Source organism: Scyliorhinus canicula, chromosome 2, assembly GCF_902713615.1.
Source record: "Scyliorhinus canicula chromosome 2, sScyCan1.1, whole genome shotgun sequence".
Lineage (NCBI taxonomy): Eukaryota > Metazoa > Chordata > Chondrichthyes > Carcharhiniformes > Scyliorhinidae > Scyliorhinus > Scyliorhinus canicula.
In genome coordinates this window covers 176,368,540-176,384,920 of record NC_052147.1, presented here as the reverse complement: position 1 = coordinate 176,384,920, position 16,381 = coordinate 176,368,540, and the positions used below count along the sequence as shown (strand labels likewise).

The window sequence follows — 16,381 nt, the reverse complement described above, 5'->3', positions numbered from 1 at the left end:
AGAAACACCCATTAATCCCCACTCTTTGTTTTCTATTAATTAACCAATCCTCTATCCATGCTACTACTTTACCCTTAATGCCATGCATCTTTATCTTACGCAGCAACCTTTTGTTTGGCACCTTGTCAAAGGCTTTCTGGAAATCCAGATATACCACATCCATTGGCTCCCCATTATCTACCCCACTGGTAATGTCCTCAAAAAGTTCCACTAAATTAGTTAGGCACGACCTGCCCTTTATGAACCCATGCTGCGTCTGCCCAATGGGACAATTTCCATCCAGATGCCTCGCTATTTCTTCCTTGATGATAGATTCCAGCATCTTCCCTACGACCAAAGTTAAGCTCACTGGCCTATAATTACCCACTTTCTGCCTACCTCCTTTTTTAAACAGTGGTGTCACGTTTGTCGATTTCCAATCCACCAGGACCACACCAGAGTCTAGTGAATTTTGGTAAATTATCACTAGTGCATATGCAATTTCCCTAGCCATCTCTTTTAGCACTCTGGGATGCATTCCATCAGGGCCAGGAAACTTGTCTACCTTTAGCCCCATTAGCTTGCCCATCACTACCTCCTTAGTGATAACAATCATCTCAAGGTCCTCACCTGTCATAGCCTCATTTCTATCAGTCACTGGCATGTTATTTGTGTCTTCCACGGTGAAGACCGACCCAAAAAATCTGTTCAGTTCCTCAGCCCTTTCCTCATCTCCCATTATTAAATCTCCCTTCTCATTCTCTAAAGGACCAATATTTACCTTAGCCACTCTTTTTGTTTTATATATTTGTAGAAACTTTTACTATCTGTTTTTCTATTCTGAGCAAGTTTACTCTCATAATCTATTTTACTCTTCTTTATAGCTTTTTTAGTAGCTTTCTGTTGCCCCATAAGGATTTCCGAGTCCTCTAGTCTCCCACTAATCTTTGCCACTTTGTGTGCTTTTTCCTTCATTTTGACACTCTCCCTTATTTCCTTAGATTCCACGGTCGATTTTCCCTCTTTCTACAGTCCTTCCTTTTTGTTGGTATAAACCTTTGTTGAGCACTGTGAAAAATCGCTTGGAAGGTTCTCCACTGTTCCTCAACTGTTTCACTATAAAATCTTTGCTCCCAGTCTACCTTAGCTAGCTCTTCTCTCATCCCATTGTAATCTCCTTTGTTTGAGCACAAAACACTAGTATTTGATTTTACCAGATCCAGGACTGCTTGTTCCCTCGTAGGTTCCATTACATACATTCTAGGAAACTATAGTGGATACATTCTATAAACTCCTCCTCAAGGTTGCCTTGATCGACCTGGTTAAACCAATCGACATGTAGATTAAAATCCCCCATGATAATTGCTGTACCATTTCTACGTGCATCAGTTATTTCTTTGTTTATTGCCTGCCCCACCACAATGTTACTATTTGGTGGCCTATAGACTACTATCACTGACTTTTTTGCCTTACTATTCCTGATTTCCACCCAAATGGATTCAACGTTATCCTCCATAGCATCAATGTCATCCCTTACTATTGCCCGGATGTCATCCTTAAATAACAGAGCTACACCACCTCCTTTACCATCCACTCTGTCCTTCCGAATAGTTTGATACCCTTGGATATTTAACTCCCAGTCTTGACCATCCTTTAACCATGTTTCAGTAATGGCCACTAAATCATAGTCATTCACGGTGATTTGCGCCATCAGCTCATTTACCTTATTCCAAATACTACGAGCATTCAGTTAAAGTACACTTATGTTGGCTTTTATAACTCTGTTTTGAACCTTAACACCTCGATCAGTAACCTCTCCTAAGTTATATTTCCTCTTAACGTTTCTCCAAATTTTCCTTGTCGTTGAACCCATATCTTGGGGCAACACGGTAACATTGTGGATAGCACAATTGCTTCACAGCTCCAGAGTCCCAGGTTCGATTCCAGCTTGGGTCACTGTCTGTGCGGAGTCTGCACATCCTCCCAGTGTGTGCGTGGGTTTCCTCCGGGTGCTCCGGTTTCCTCCAGGTGCTCCGGTTTCCTCCCACAGTCCAAAGATGTGCAGGTTAGGTGGATTGGCTATATTAAATTGCCCTGAGAGTCCATAATTGCCCTTAGTATTGGGTGAGGTTACTGGTTTATGGGGATAGGGTGGCAGTGTTGACCTTGGGTAGGGTGCTCTTTCCAAGAGCCAGTGCAGACTCAATGGGCCGAATGGCCTCCTTCTGCACTGTAAATTCTAAGATAATCTTCATGTAACAACCTGCTACGTCGCTTACCATTTACGTTGTTACTTCCCGTTTTATTCCTTTTAGTATTACTATTAGTGATGAAGATGTGCCAGCCATCAGCTCAGACACTAGCACTGTACAAACTGTTATAGAGTTAGGACCAGTGCATAGTGAATCATTGGGCATAAGTGGGGTGCAGCCAAGCCCGAGGGAAACTGCAGATCATGTACCAGCTCACAGGAGGGCAATATTGCTGACAATTTCTGCTACATGGGACTCAGGTGAGAATTTTAGTGAGGCAGCATGCTGATGATGAATCACAGATTCTGGAACATTAGCAGACCTTCCAGACAGCCTCGTCACTGTCAAGAAGCATGGGCAGCAAGGTAGAACAGTGGTTAGCACAGTTGCTTCACAGCTCCAGGTCCCAGGTTCAATTCCCGGTTACTGTCTGTGCGGAGTCTGTACGTTCTCCCCATGTCTGCGTGAGTTTCCTCTGGTTGCTCCGGTTTCCTCCCACAGTCCAAAGAGGTGCAGGTGAGGTGGATTGGACATGCTAAATTACCCTTGGTGTCCAAAATGGATTGCTGGGTTACGGGGATAGGGTGGAGGCTTAGGTAGGGTGCTCGTTCCAAGGGCTGGTGCAGACTCGATGGGCCAAATGGCCTCCATCTGCACTTTAAATTCTATGATTCTATGAAAGAGTCCAGTTCCAAAAATTCAAAGTCATCATGAAGCACGTGGGACTCATCCTTTCCACCATGGGAATGATAGCCAACTTCATAACAGCACAAGTGGACCCAATAATGATGCAAAGTTGGTTCTTTCCAATACAACACCAACAGAAGCCACCCAATGTATTATTGCTGATGTGGAAACTCTGATACTAGCAACAAGATCCATTTGGGCTCAAGCTTCTACATCACTGCTATGGATGTCAATGCTTAAAGGGGCATGCAGGTACTCGTAGCCAACATGTACTCCAATGGATTACAAGAATTGCTGAGGTGCTGCTCCATACAAGGAGAAGTATAATTGTGGAGTTACTGGTCCGTAACTAGGTGGTATTCTGATGGGGGTGGTCTTAGGTGGATGTAATGTCAGGGGATGATCCATAAGGGCCATAAGTTTTCTAGAAACCAGAATCTCAGACAGCACATCCAGAGTGAAGGATTGAAGAATGTATCGCCTTGCCATCTTCTCTTCCTCCTCCCAAGGTGACCTCAAGATGCCTCATGGCAATGGCTATGCCCTCACAATGGCAATATCACAAAGGTGCAGCAGTCTATCACAAACTTGATTGTGGAGTGTGCATTGGAGTGCTCCCTTCCGCTGCCCAGGCATTGGAGCATTGATTGAGTACGAAGATCGGCTGTTCCATGATGTTCCTGGTGATTCCATGGTTCTCATTACAAACAATTATCCTTGCATGACCAGGTGGCAGAGCGGTGTGATTAGCCAGGTATACCTTTGTATAGCCTTTTTCCCTGAGAAGTCACCCTCTGGTTCTCCATGGGTACCAGATGATGACAGGAAATGTTCACTGCCTCAGAATGAAATGATTATCACTTTAAGTGCCAGGATGGCAGGCATTCACGAACGTGATGTTTTGTGCATGATGGACCTGTAACTGCACATCGATAATATGTTAGACATTCTGGTTGTTATACTTTTCCCTTTTGATATGGGGATGCCTACAAAGCCAATTTTTTATAGTCCATTATGTCCAACATGAATTGATCTATCCTGACAAAGTGAAATTCCCTCTCATTCTGTTGAGGTATTCAGCTCTCCTGATATAACATGGCCCCTCTCAATTTCAAGATGCATCAATGGATGGTGCACTAGGAAACGTTGGAATATCAACATTGACTATGACTACCTGGGAAGATCAGGATGCTTTAAAATTCAACACCACTGTCACCTTACGGCCACTAGCAGCACTATCCTTTCCAGCTCCAGCTAGGGTTGAAGATGGTGGCACCGTTCTGTGAACAACTTCTTGCAGAACTATAGTTTTCCTCGGCATTGCTTTTGGATGAGGTTGAAATAGGAGAAATGTTCTTGACAACCCCTATATCTCAGGACTCAGGCCTAAATTTCACACAATCAACTTCACACATCTTCCAATAATTTCAGCCTCACACCCACCTCTAGGTGCCTTCACATACTGCCAGTTATTCAGCTCTGCCAGGCATATCAACCAAAGACAGTGTGTCAAAATATTGGAGTAAAAGGAAGATAAGAGTTGAGTAAAATACAGATTAAAACTAAAATTTGGATAAAATGAAGAGGTGAATGGGATTGATAAGGGTGCATCTGTTTGAAAGGGTTCTTTGTAATAATAATCTTTAATGTCACAAATAGGCTTACATTGACACTGCAATGAAGTTACTGTGAAAAGCCCCTAGTCGCCACAATCCGACGCCTGTTCAGGTATACAGAATTCAGAATGTCCAAATTACCTAACAGCACGTCTTTCTGGACTTTTGGCAGGAAACCAGAGCACCCGGAGGAAACCCACACAGTCATGGGGAGAACGTGCAGACTTCACACAGACAGTGAACGGAGCCGGGAATCGAACCCAGGTCCCTAGCGCTGTGAAGCAACAGTGCTAACCATTGTTCTACCGTGCCGCCATAATTTATATGCAAATTAGCACAGAAGCAGGAATACCTATGGCGGGTATGAACCTTAATGCAGAATCTTTCTCCTCCATCTTAGCAAAGCTTCCTTTCGCTGCAACTTTCACTCTAATCAGTTAAGGTAAAGGTAAAAATGGCAGGAGATCCCAGACCCGTGTTATGCTCCTCGTGCTCAATGTGGGAGTTCAGGGACGCGGCCGATGTCCCTGACTCCTTCATGTGCGCGAAGTGTGTCCAGCTGCAGCGCCTGTTAGACTGCATGACGGCTCTGGAGCTGCAGATGGGACTCGCTTTGGAGCATCCGCGATGCTGAGGCAGGTCGTGGATAGCACGTTCAGTGAGTTGGTCACACCGCAGATTAGGATTGGTGAGGGAGACAGGGAATGGGTGACCAAAAGGCAGAGAAAGAGCAGGAAGGCAGTGCAGGTGTCCCCTTCGGTCATCTCCCTCCAAAACAGGTACACCGTTTTGGATACTGTTGGGGGAGATGACTCACCAGGGGAAGGCAATAGTAGCCAGGCTCATGGCACCAGTCATGGTGGCAATAGTCATAGGGGATTCAATTGTAAGGGGAGTAGACAGGCATTTCTGTGGTCGAAAACGAGACTCCCGAATGGTATGTTGCCTCCCGGGTGCTCGGGTCAGGGATGTCTCCGATCGGCTGCAGGACATACTGAAGATGGAGGGTGAACAGCCAGTTGTCGTGGTGCATATAGGCACCAACGATATAGGTAAAAAAAGGATGAGGTCCTACAATCAGAATTTAGGGAGTTAGGAGACAAGTTAAAAAGTAGGACCTCAAAAGGTAGTAATCTCAGGATTGCTACCAGTGCCACGGGACAGTCAGAGTAGAAATTCAAGAATAGTCAGTATGAATACGTGGCTTGAGAGATGGTGCAGGAGGGAGGGGTTCAGATTTTTGGGACATTGGAACCGGTTCTGGGGGCAGTGGGACCATTACAAACTGGATAGTCTACACCTGGGCAGGACTGGAACCAATGTCCTAGGGGGTGCTTTTGCTAACACTGTTGGGGAGGTTTTAAACTAATGTGGCAGGGGGATGGGAACCAGATTAGGAAGTTAGAGGTCAGTAAAGAAGCAGCAACTAAAGCCGGTAAGGTACGAGATAATAAACTCCATGTGACTAAGGAGAAGAGTCGACAGGGAAGAGATGATAAACGCAAAGGGACAGGTGGTCTGTCGTGCATTTGTTTTAATGCGAGAAGTGTAGCAGGTAAGGCAGATGAACTTAGGGCTTGGATCAGTACCTGGGAATATGATGTTATTGGTATTACTGAGACTTGGTTGAGGGAAGGGCAGGACTGGCTACTGAATATCCCAGGGTATAGATGCTTCAGGAGGGATAGAGAGGGAGGTAGAAGGGGAGGAGGAGTTGCATTACTCGTCAGAGATGATATCACAGCTGTGATTAAGGAGGGCACGATAGAGGATTCGAGCACTGAGGCAATATGGGTGGAGCTAAGAAATAGGAAGGGTGCAGTAACATTGTTGGGACTTTACTACAGGCCTCCCAAAAGTGAGCATGCAGTAGAGGTACAAATATTCAGACAGATTATAGAAAAATGTAGGAGCAATAGGGTGGTTGTGATGGGAGATTTTAACTTCCCCAACATTGAATGGGATTCGTGTAATGTTGGAGGTGTAGGTGGAGCAGAGTTTGTAAGGAGCATCCAGGAGAGTTTTTTAGAGCAGTATGTAAATAGTCCAACTCGGGAAGGGGCCATACTGGACCTGGTATTGGGGAATGATCCCGGCCAGGTGGTTGATGTTTCAGTCGGTGGTTACTTTGGGAATAGCGATCACAATTCCGTAAGTTTTAGAATACTCATGGGCAAGGACAAGAGTGGTCCAAAAGGAAGAGTGCTAAATTGGGGAAAGGCAGAGTATAACAAAATTCGGCAGGAGCTAGGGAATGTGGATTGGGAGCAGCTGTTTAAGGGTAAATCCACATTTGAAATGTGGGAGTCTTTTAAGGAAAGGTTGATTAGAGTGCAGGACAGACATGTTCCTGTGAAAATGAGAGATAGAAATGGCAAGATTAGGGAACCATGGATGACGGGTGAAATTTTGAGACTAGCTAAGATGAAAAAGGAAGCATATGTAAGATCGAGGCGACTCAAAACTGATGAAGCTTTGGAGGAATATCGGGAAAGTAGGAAAAATCTCAAACGCGCAATAAAAAGGGCTAAAAGGGGTCATGAAATATCTTTGGCTAACAGGGTTAAGGAAAATCCCAAAGCCTTTTATTTGTATGTAAGGAGCAAGAGGGTGACTAGGGAAAGGATTGGCCCACTCAAAGACAAGAGAGAGGGAATTTATGCGTGGACTCAGAGGAAATTGGTGAGATTCTTAATGAGTACTTTGCATCGGTATTCACAAAGGAGGGGGACAAGATGGATGTTGAGGCTAGGGATGGATGTTTAAATACTCTAGGTCATGTTGTCATATGGAAAGGGGAATTTTTGGGTATTCTGAAAGACATTAAGGTGAACAAGTCCCCAGGACCGGATGGGATCTATCCCAGGTTACTGAGGGAAGCGAGGGTCGAAATAGCTGTGGCCTTAACAGATATCTTTGCAGCATCCTTGAGCACGGGTGAGGTCCCGGAGGACTGGAGATTTGCTAATGTTGTCCCTTTGTTTAAGAAGGGTAGCAGGGAAAATCCAGGGAATTACAGACCTGTGAGCTTGACGTCAGTGGTAGGCAAACTGTTAGAGAAGATACTGAGGGATAGGATCTATTCACATCTGGAAGAAAATAGACTTATCAGTGATAGGCAGCATGGTTTTGTGCAGGGAAGGTCATTTCTTACAAACCTAATAGAATTCTTTGAGGAAGTGACAAAGATAATTGATGAGGGAAGGGCTGTAGATGTCATATACATGGACTTTAGTAAGGCGTTTGATAAAGTTTCTCGTCAACGAGGAAACTAACTCTTCAACAAGGAAATTAAAGCAACTTACCAGCAAAGTGGATGCTTGGTTATCACCAACCTCTCACCCTCTACCCCATACCACTGGTACCTGACAGACTGATCCCCGGTAGCGGCCCTCAGATCCCAATTACCTGGTTGTAAGAGCGTCGCTTCCTCTTTTTCCAGCTGCAGTCCCAGCAATGGCCACTGCTCCTGTTGGCACTGCTGAGACTGCTGAATAGCCAGCTCTCCACTTGGCTGGCACCCATGGGAGCTATGTAGTCATCCTCTAAAGGGATAGCAGCACCAATGCAACCAATTAATTGCCTGACCCCTTAAAATGCAGACCTGGAGTCACCCCCAACTTTCAGGCTCATTGCTAGGATCCCTACTAAGGCTACTCAATTCTGACCATGGTGTGAGACAACCCTAGAGAGAAAAAGTGTGGAAAAATAAGCTGAAAGACACAAGCTGTACTAAAGAATCAGAGAAATACACAAGAAAAAGGTAGTTTAAAAAAAATATTGATTTATATTCGTAAGAAATGCATGGACTATCAAATAATAATCTTTGCATGTATGATACCTTATAGCGCAGATATGCAAGTTGAACTGCCGTAATGAGTAGGTAAAAATGTAAGCAACACATAGTCTTGTCACCAAGTTCTACTTATCCTTCCTGTAGTCACACACAAATAAAGTAAACTTTGAATAATTTCACTTCATACAATCCTTCTTACTCTGCACGATGAACAGGGAGTTCTTTCTTGACTTCCTCTTTCTCTCTGGGATCTCTTAAAACAAAGTCCACTGAAAATGGGAGAAATATATTTGTAAATAATTTCCAAATATTCCAATTGCCATTTTTACATCAATGTCCTCACAAACTTAGCCAACTGCTGCATAACATACAATTAATTGTTTTTGTGCTATTCTTGAAATAACATTTCTAGAAATCACTATAAGCAGCACAATATATTTGGAATGCATATCATTTATTAGAAAGTTTAGAAAGGCAAAGGGTACAAGTCTTCAAACACATAACATAAAATGGGAAATTAAATATTTTGGACATTGATGCTTCCATCAGAAATGGCTCTCTTTATCTTCTGTTTTCATTTCAGATTTGCACATTTGCTGATGTAAAAGATCTATTATGGGAGAATCTCCATTTATTTAGACTCTTAAGGGGAGTTGAGTAGACTTGGCTAAAGGTTAAAACAACTGATGTGAAAAACAATATTTCCCACATTCTAAAGGCAGAAATCATATGTGCTTGACATGAGTGTCAGTAGTTATCTTTATAAACTTCATTTTCATAACGAGATATTTATCCAACTACTTTTTAAAAAGAATTAATTAATAAAAACCACGGGCTGAATTTTTCCACAAGGTATCGCCACTGAAACCAAAAGTGGGACCTGACCCTGCACTGGCAGGGCCCTGGAGGACATTTTACCAATGGCTGCAAATTAAGAGGCTACTGCCTCAACCAATGTCCAATTGAGGACTGGTGTCTACCTCCCAGAGCTGCCAGCCCAATCAGCCATGGGGTTGTCCTGGATTCTGGAGCAGCCACAAAGGAGGGCCCACCACCCTGAGAAGCAGCATGGTGAACAGCCCATTCTGATACCAGTAAAATACTGACAGGAGCAGGAGGTTGCCTTCAATTGGCACAAGTGGCCATCTGGTGGGCGGCCATGCCGCAAAGGTTTCTGCTGCTGGTAATTTGCAATAGCAGCAGGAAAATGTCGGGCTCCATGACTGATTTTGCCAATCCTCGTATCTCCAAAAACCCAGTCTCCCAATTTTCAAGAGTCCATTCCATGTTGTTGGAACATTTTTCAAGAGTCCATTCCGTATAGTGGTACTATATTGATACTATTTAAATTATCAGAGCTGCTTAAGGCTTACTAATTTTGTACTGATCCCTTCCAGATATGTGGTTAAAGATCAAGCCATTGAACTTAATTGAAATTAAATGAAATAAAATGAAAATTGCTTATTGTCACGAGTAGGCTTCAATGAAGTTACTGTGAAAAGCCCCTAGTCGCCACATTCCGGCGCCTGTCCGGGGAGGCTGGTACGGGAATCGAACCGTGCTGCTGGCCTGCTTGGTCTGCTTTAAAAGCCAGCGATTTAGCCGAATGAGCTAAACCAGCCCCTAATTATGGTTATCTTCGTATTATCTGTGTTCATTGTTTTTATCACAAATAACATTACCCCTCAATTTTCTCAAATGGGAACAAATTTAGTTCTACTAGTTTATACTTATATGTTGGGCACTCTCTAAAATCTCACCAAAGCATCCATTCACAGTACAGTACATAGTTACATGTAGTCTATATAGCACAGAAGCAGGCTACTCATCTAACTGGTCTATGCCAGTGTTTATGCACAGCCATAGCCTCTTCTCTACCCTCTTTATCTAACCCAATCAGCAGAGCTTGATGTTTTTTTCTTCCTTGTGTGCTTAAATCTCTTTAAATGCATCTATACCATTTTTCTCAATTACTGTTTATGGTTGATGGTTGTATGTTCCAAATTCTTAACTCTTTTCTCAATAATTCCCAATTGGATTTATTTGTAAATAAAAGATTTTGCATTTATATAGTTCTTATCATGATCTCTGGATGTCCAGAAGCACTTTAGAATGAATGAAGTACTTTTGAAGTGCAGTTACTGCTGTAATTCAGTAAGCACCTTGGTCAATTTGTGCACAAGCTCTCACAAATGGCAATGTGATGACGACCAAATAATTTGTTTTTTATGTTGACTGAGAGATAAATATTGGTCAAGAGACAGAAACCTGTCTCTTCTTTGACATAGTGCAAAGGGATATTTTATATCCATAGAAGAGTTAATCCAAAAGATAGCAGCTCCGACAGTGCAGCATTACCTCAGTACTGCACTGGAATGTCAGAGTAGATTTTGTGCTCAAGTCCTGGAGTGGAACTTGAGCACACAACCTTATTACTCTGGGGCAAGAGTGCCAGCAACTGAGCCACCGTTCATATCCAACAGATATGAATGAGACAGTGACACTATCTTATATTTACCACCTTCAGGACTTCCCTGCAATGGAAATATTTTAATCGGTATCTACCCTATCAAATTCTTTCAAGACCTTTATCAGGTCTCCGCTCAGCCTTCTATTTCCAAGATTAAAAACCCTTTCTAGATTAAAGACCTTTTCAGCTTTCTCTGATACTTTTACATTCTCAGTTTTCACATAATTGTTCCAACTCCATTTTGACAGCTCATTCAATGCTTCTATTTTTTTTATTTTACAAGAGCCTAATGCAACATCTTACTTTTCTAGTGTTCTGGTGCTCGATTTGCTTTTTCATTGCTTCATTAATCTGTAATGCTGTTTTTAGCGATTTATGTTATCAGCACCTAAAATCCCTTTGTTCCTCTACTCATTTAGTCTCTTATTGTCCAAGCAGCATGTGCTCTTCTTATTCTTCATGCCACTTTTCGTTTCTTTGTTCCAACAATTTAAAAAATTAAGCACACTAACAGTATGCAAATATAATGAAGCCTATATTCTTTAAATATTTAACTTAAATTAAATTCTTATAATATATGCCACAAACCTACCCCAACCACATCTCATTAGTAATGCACTCTATCAGTTATGGAACTAAAATCTTGCTTAACATGATTTTTACTAATTATCTCAAGTTTCCTAGAAAGTTTTGAGTCATTATTTCCTATAATTGCAAAAATAATTATGTACCTATGGCCTTCTTTACACTAAGAAGATAATCTTCTTTCATTTCATCTGAAAGTGTCTCAATAGTACCAGTGTATGTTTTGAGACGGAATGGCACCAGAGATAATACATCTTCCAACCAGCTGTCTTCCATAGGAGCCACATGTTCTGTATCTATTCCATGGTTAATGTAATAGTAATACCGCTGTAGAATTAGAAGCCAAGAACATGGAATTAATAACTGATAACACTCTACAATAATATGACATTGGTTACAAGTGTGTTAATAGAGGCATAGCACCCAAATGTTTTAGGTTATGTGGTATTCCTATTTCATTGACTAGAAGCAAAGGAATATACAGGCCAAATGGAATAGAGCTATGGAGGTGGTATTTGTTTAATATTGGTCCCATAAAAAAAAACAGCATAGGCACAAACGGTCTTCCATACTGAAACTTTCAATATTTTTAAAAACAATCAATCATTCATTTGTATGGCACCATTGCAATGATCACAAGTTTAACAGCATATAAGCTGTAATAACGAACTGTCATGTCTTCCATGTTAAATCTGTCAAAATGTCACTATTAAGAAATGGATAATATTACATTTTCAGTATTAATCTCTGAGCTGCTCAAGTCATTAGCATGCATTATTTCAATCATATGTTGTTGCTTATGTTTAAGTTAAGAACATGCATATAAACAAAGCAAGATACTAAATGTTTTAAATGTGGGCAAGAATTGCAATCTCAAGGCTAAAATAATTAAATTGGCCAAGTTGAGAGAGGAGTTAACTGGTACCAGAATAATTTACAATAGGGGGGGGGGGGTGTTAGAAAGGCTATCTTTACTTAAAATTGATACTGTTCAAGGGCAGAATGGTGGTGCAGTGGGTTAGCCCTGCTGCCTCACGCGTCGAGGTCCCAGGTTCGATCCCGTCTCTGGGTCACTGTCCGTGGAGTTTGCACATTGTCCCCGTGTTTGCGTTGGTTTCGCCCCCACAACCCAAAGATGTGTAGGCTAGGTGGATTGGCCACACTAAATTGCCCCTTAATTGGAAACAATTAATTGGGTACTCTAAAAAAAAATTTTTTAATTGATATGGGGCCTGATGGGATGCATCCAAAAGTGGAAATTGCAGAAGCACAAGTGATAATCTTCTAGTCTTCATTGGGGACAAGGGTGGTGCCAGAGGACTGGATAATTTTTATTTGAGTTTCTCGCTACAGCAACCAGATCACATGGGCATTTCTCCAAGCTGATCAGGAATGTTAATTGTACACTTCTAGGACTATCGACATGCTTGCCAGAAAAGAGAGCCAGCATGAAGAGGGTGTGTTCGTGCCATTGTTCTATGTCTGCATTGTTACAGGAAAAAAAACTACATCAGCACCAATCCTGTGCAGTCAAGTGCCGCACCTGATGCAAGAGGACATATTTTAAAGCAGTATGCTGCGGCAGTAGGAAATTTCCATTTTCAGGTCAAAAATTTAAAGACAGACCGTTTCAATCCCTGTGTCCAAGAAATAGACGATACTAAAAAAACAGGATATATGATTCTTAGAGCTGCAAAGGTATTTCTTGTATACAGATATCATGGTCAATGGCCAACAGACAATTTAAACTAACTCAGGAGGAGGAATGTCCATTCTTTCACATACCACACCGTGGCTGAAGTCTGAATTTCTTAAGAATCCAAACATAAAGAATCTGAAAGCTGTGATAACTTTGACAGCCAGAGGCACAGCGTGGCCACCTACTTCTGAGAGATCTTCTTCCAAAACATTGCAGAGGTCTGCAAGTACCTATGGCAAGAGCCAGAGCCCTCTGTTACCGTGCTGTTCAAAGAAGTCAAAGAAGGTTCCCCTGTGTTGAGGGTTTTGTCTTTGAGATATAATCCTGTGTCCATCCCGTCTTTTCTAGCTGCAAATAGCTGTGGAGAAGGCAGTTGTTGCTGCTGTAGTTGCTGCTCCTGCCACTCTAGCTGCTGATCTGGAACAAGCTGTGTCCCCTCCTCAGGTCCAACCAACATTAGAATATGTAGTAGACACCATGGGCGAAATTCTCCGACCCCCAGTAGGGTCGGAGAATCGCCTGGGGCCGCCTAAAATCCCGCCCCCACCGTGGCAGAGATTCTCCGCCATCCGGGAAGTGGCGGCGGTGGAATCTCGCCACTCCGATCGGAGAGGCCCCTGCGGTGATTCTCCGGCCCAAATGGGCCGAAGTCCCGCCGCTGGGAGGCCTCTCCCGCCACCAAGGTTTGAACCACCTCTGGAACGGCAGGATCAGCGACGCGAGCAGGCCCCCGGGGTCCTGGGGGCGATCGAACCCCGGGGGGTGCCCCCACGGTGGCCTGGCCCGCGATCGGGGCCCCCCGCTCAGACTTCAGGCCAGTGCCCTGGCTGCACTATTTTCCTCCGCGGCCGCCACGGCGGAAGCGGAAGAGAACCCCACATCGCGCATGCGCCGGCAGTGACGTCAGCGGCCAGCTGCCGCTGATGTCACTGCCGGCGCATGCGCGGACCGGCGAAAGCCTTTCAGCCAGCCCCGCTGCCGGGGGCGCCGGTTTTTTTGCGCCAGTCTTCTGGTGCAAACCGCTCCGGCGCGGGGCTGGCCCCCAAAGGTGGGGAGAATTCCCCACCTTCGGGGAGGCCCGACCCCTGAGTGGTTGGCGGTACTCCCCTACGCCGGCACCCTCCGTCACGCCGGGTAGGGGAGAATGCCGCCCCATGTCACTGGGTAGCCTCACAGGAAACAAGATGAGATTACCCTAAAGGATATCAAAGACCCTTGAATATAAGACTATAGAGAAGTTACAGTGCAGAAAGATGCCCTTCAGCCCATTCTGTCTGGGCCGGCCGAAATGGAAAAAAAAAAAATTGCTGCTCATTTTAATCCAATTTTCCAGAACTTAGTCTGTAGGCTTGCAGTTTGCAGCACTTTGATGCATTGAGAGATTCACCTCAACCACCAAAAAAAGCAGCAAATTCCAGACATTCACCACCCTCTGGGTGAAAAGGTTTTTCCTCATGTTCCCTCTAATCCTTCTGCTAATCACCTTAAATCTATGCCCCCTGGTAATTGACCTCTCCGCTAGGGGAAACAAGTCTTTTCTGTCTACCCTACTAGGCACTTCACAATTTTGTACAACTCGATTAAGTCACCCCTGAACGAAAACAACCTTAGTGTAAAGTCTCGGGCAAACGGCCACTCGGAAGTGATGTCTGTAGCAAAAAGTTTGGATTTGTTCAGGTTACTATACAGTCCTCCTCCTCCCTGGAGGGTCTCCCACACCCGGCCCTGGGTATTTATATCTCAGCAGTCCAACGAACAAAAGGGCAAGCCCTACCCTATCATCTGGGTACATCATATTCAGGTGAGGCCAGAGGGACTCTGATGTTTTCAACTCACCGGGCCCAGCCGCTTCACTGGGTACCACTGGCAACTGCGCCGGAAAGGAGGGACACCACCAGTCTCAGGATCCATGGTCGTTTTTTGCGTATCTGTTTCACCTGGATCCGGAATGGTCCACATGTCGATTTGAGGCCTTTCCTTGCGCCTGCACTGTATATGAGACCGGCCCGGTGTGTTGTACAACTATTCCTGGAATCCATAATACACGGTACAGTACAGTAGCACAGTTGTTAGCATTGTTGCTCGTCAGCACCAGGGACCCGGGTTCAATTCACAGCTTGGGTCGCGATCTATACGGAGTCTGCACATTCTTCCCATGTCTGCGTGGGTCCTCCAGGTGCTCCTGTTTCCTCCCACAAGTCCCGAAAGAGGTGCTGGTTAGGTGAATTGGATATTCTGAATTCTCCCTTGGTGTACTCAAACAGGCGCCATAATGTGTGGCGACTCGGGGATTTTCATAGTAACTTCATTTGCATGTTAATGTAAGCCTACTTGTGACAATAAAGATTATTATTATTAATGCCCAGTCAGTAAAATTCCTGACGGAAACGGGGTCGCCAGCGGCCAAGTCTCTGATGGGCCTGGCTCTCTGCGTTCTGGTCCGTACCGACTTGTCACGGACCTTACCCCGATTTCTGATGAACTGAGCCTCAACCGTATGCATAACCTATGACCCAGCATAACCTATGACCCAGCATAACGGTAGCATAACGGGGCAGCACGGTATCATTGTGGATAGCACAATCGCTTCACAGCTCCAGGGTCCCAGGTTCGATTCCGGCTTGGGTCACTGTCTGTGCGGAGTCTGCACATCCTCCCAGTGTGTGCGTGGGTTTCCTCCGGGTGCTCCGGTTTCCTCCCACAGTCCAAAGATGTGCGGGTTAGGTGGATTGGCCATGATGAATTGCCCTTAGTATCCAAAATTGCCCTTAGTGTTGGGTGGGGTTACTGGGTTATGGGGATAGGGTGGAGGTGTTAACCTTGGATAGGGTGCTCTTGCCAGGAGCCGGTGCAGACTCGACGGGCCGAATGGCCTCCTTCTGCACTGTAAATTCTATGTCTATGACCTATGGTTCAGCTGGCGGTAGTGTGCTGCGTGGTCCTATAGTGGAACAGAAAGCGCACGAGGTGGGTTTCTGGTGAGCCTGCGGTCTGTTTCCTCATCCCCAGTTTGAAAGTCTGCATGGAACGTTCTGCCAACCCATCTAAGGACGGGTGGAAGGGTGCAGTGTGGACATGACAAACTTCATTTTGCTTCATAAAATCCGCAAATTCCGAACTAGTGAAGGCAGTGCCATTGTCCGACACAAGGACCTCCGAGAGTCCGTGGAAGCTAAAGGTCTGCCGGAGACGTTTGGTGGAGGCACACAACGTGGATGTCGTCATTGTCTGTACATCCAACCATTTAGAGTGTGCGTCCACTATCAGTTGGTACACTGCCCCTTGGAATCATAGAAC

The 16,381-nt window shown here is 44.4% G+C and overlaps 1 protein-coding gene across 2 annotated transcripts in view; it reads right to left on the bottom strand.

Annotated features, from left to right (window-relative positions):
* The window catches only part of dnah7 (dynein, axonemal, heavy chain 7), a 498,762-nt gene that overhangs the window by 440,037 nt on the left and 42,344 nt on the right, over positions 1–16,381 (bottom strand). For both annotated transcript variants that reach the window (XR_005459743.1, XM_038789116.1), the window contains exons 6-7: positions 11,532–11,712; positions 8,530–8,599 (exon numbers count right to left, since the gene is read on the bottom strand). Coding sequence is in view for 1 of the 2 variants with exons in the window: in XM_038789116.1 (XP_038645044.1) it covers positions 8,530–8,599; positions 11,532–11,712 (251 nt within the window). In the remaining variant the exon portion in view is untranslated. The remainder of the gene's footprint in view (positions 1–8,529; positions 8,600–11,531; positions 11,713–16,381) is intronic.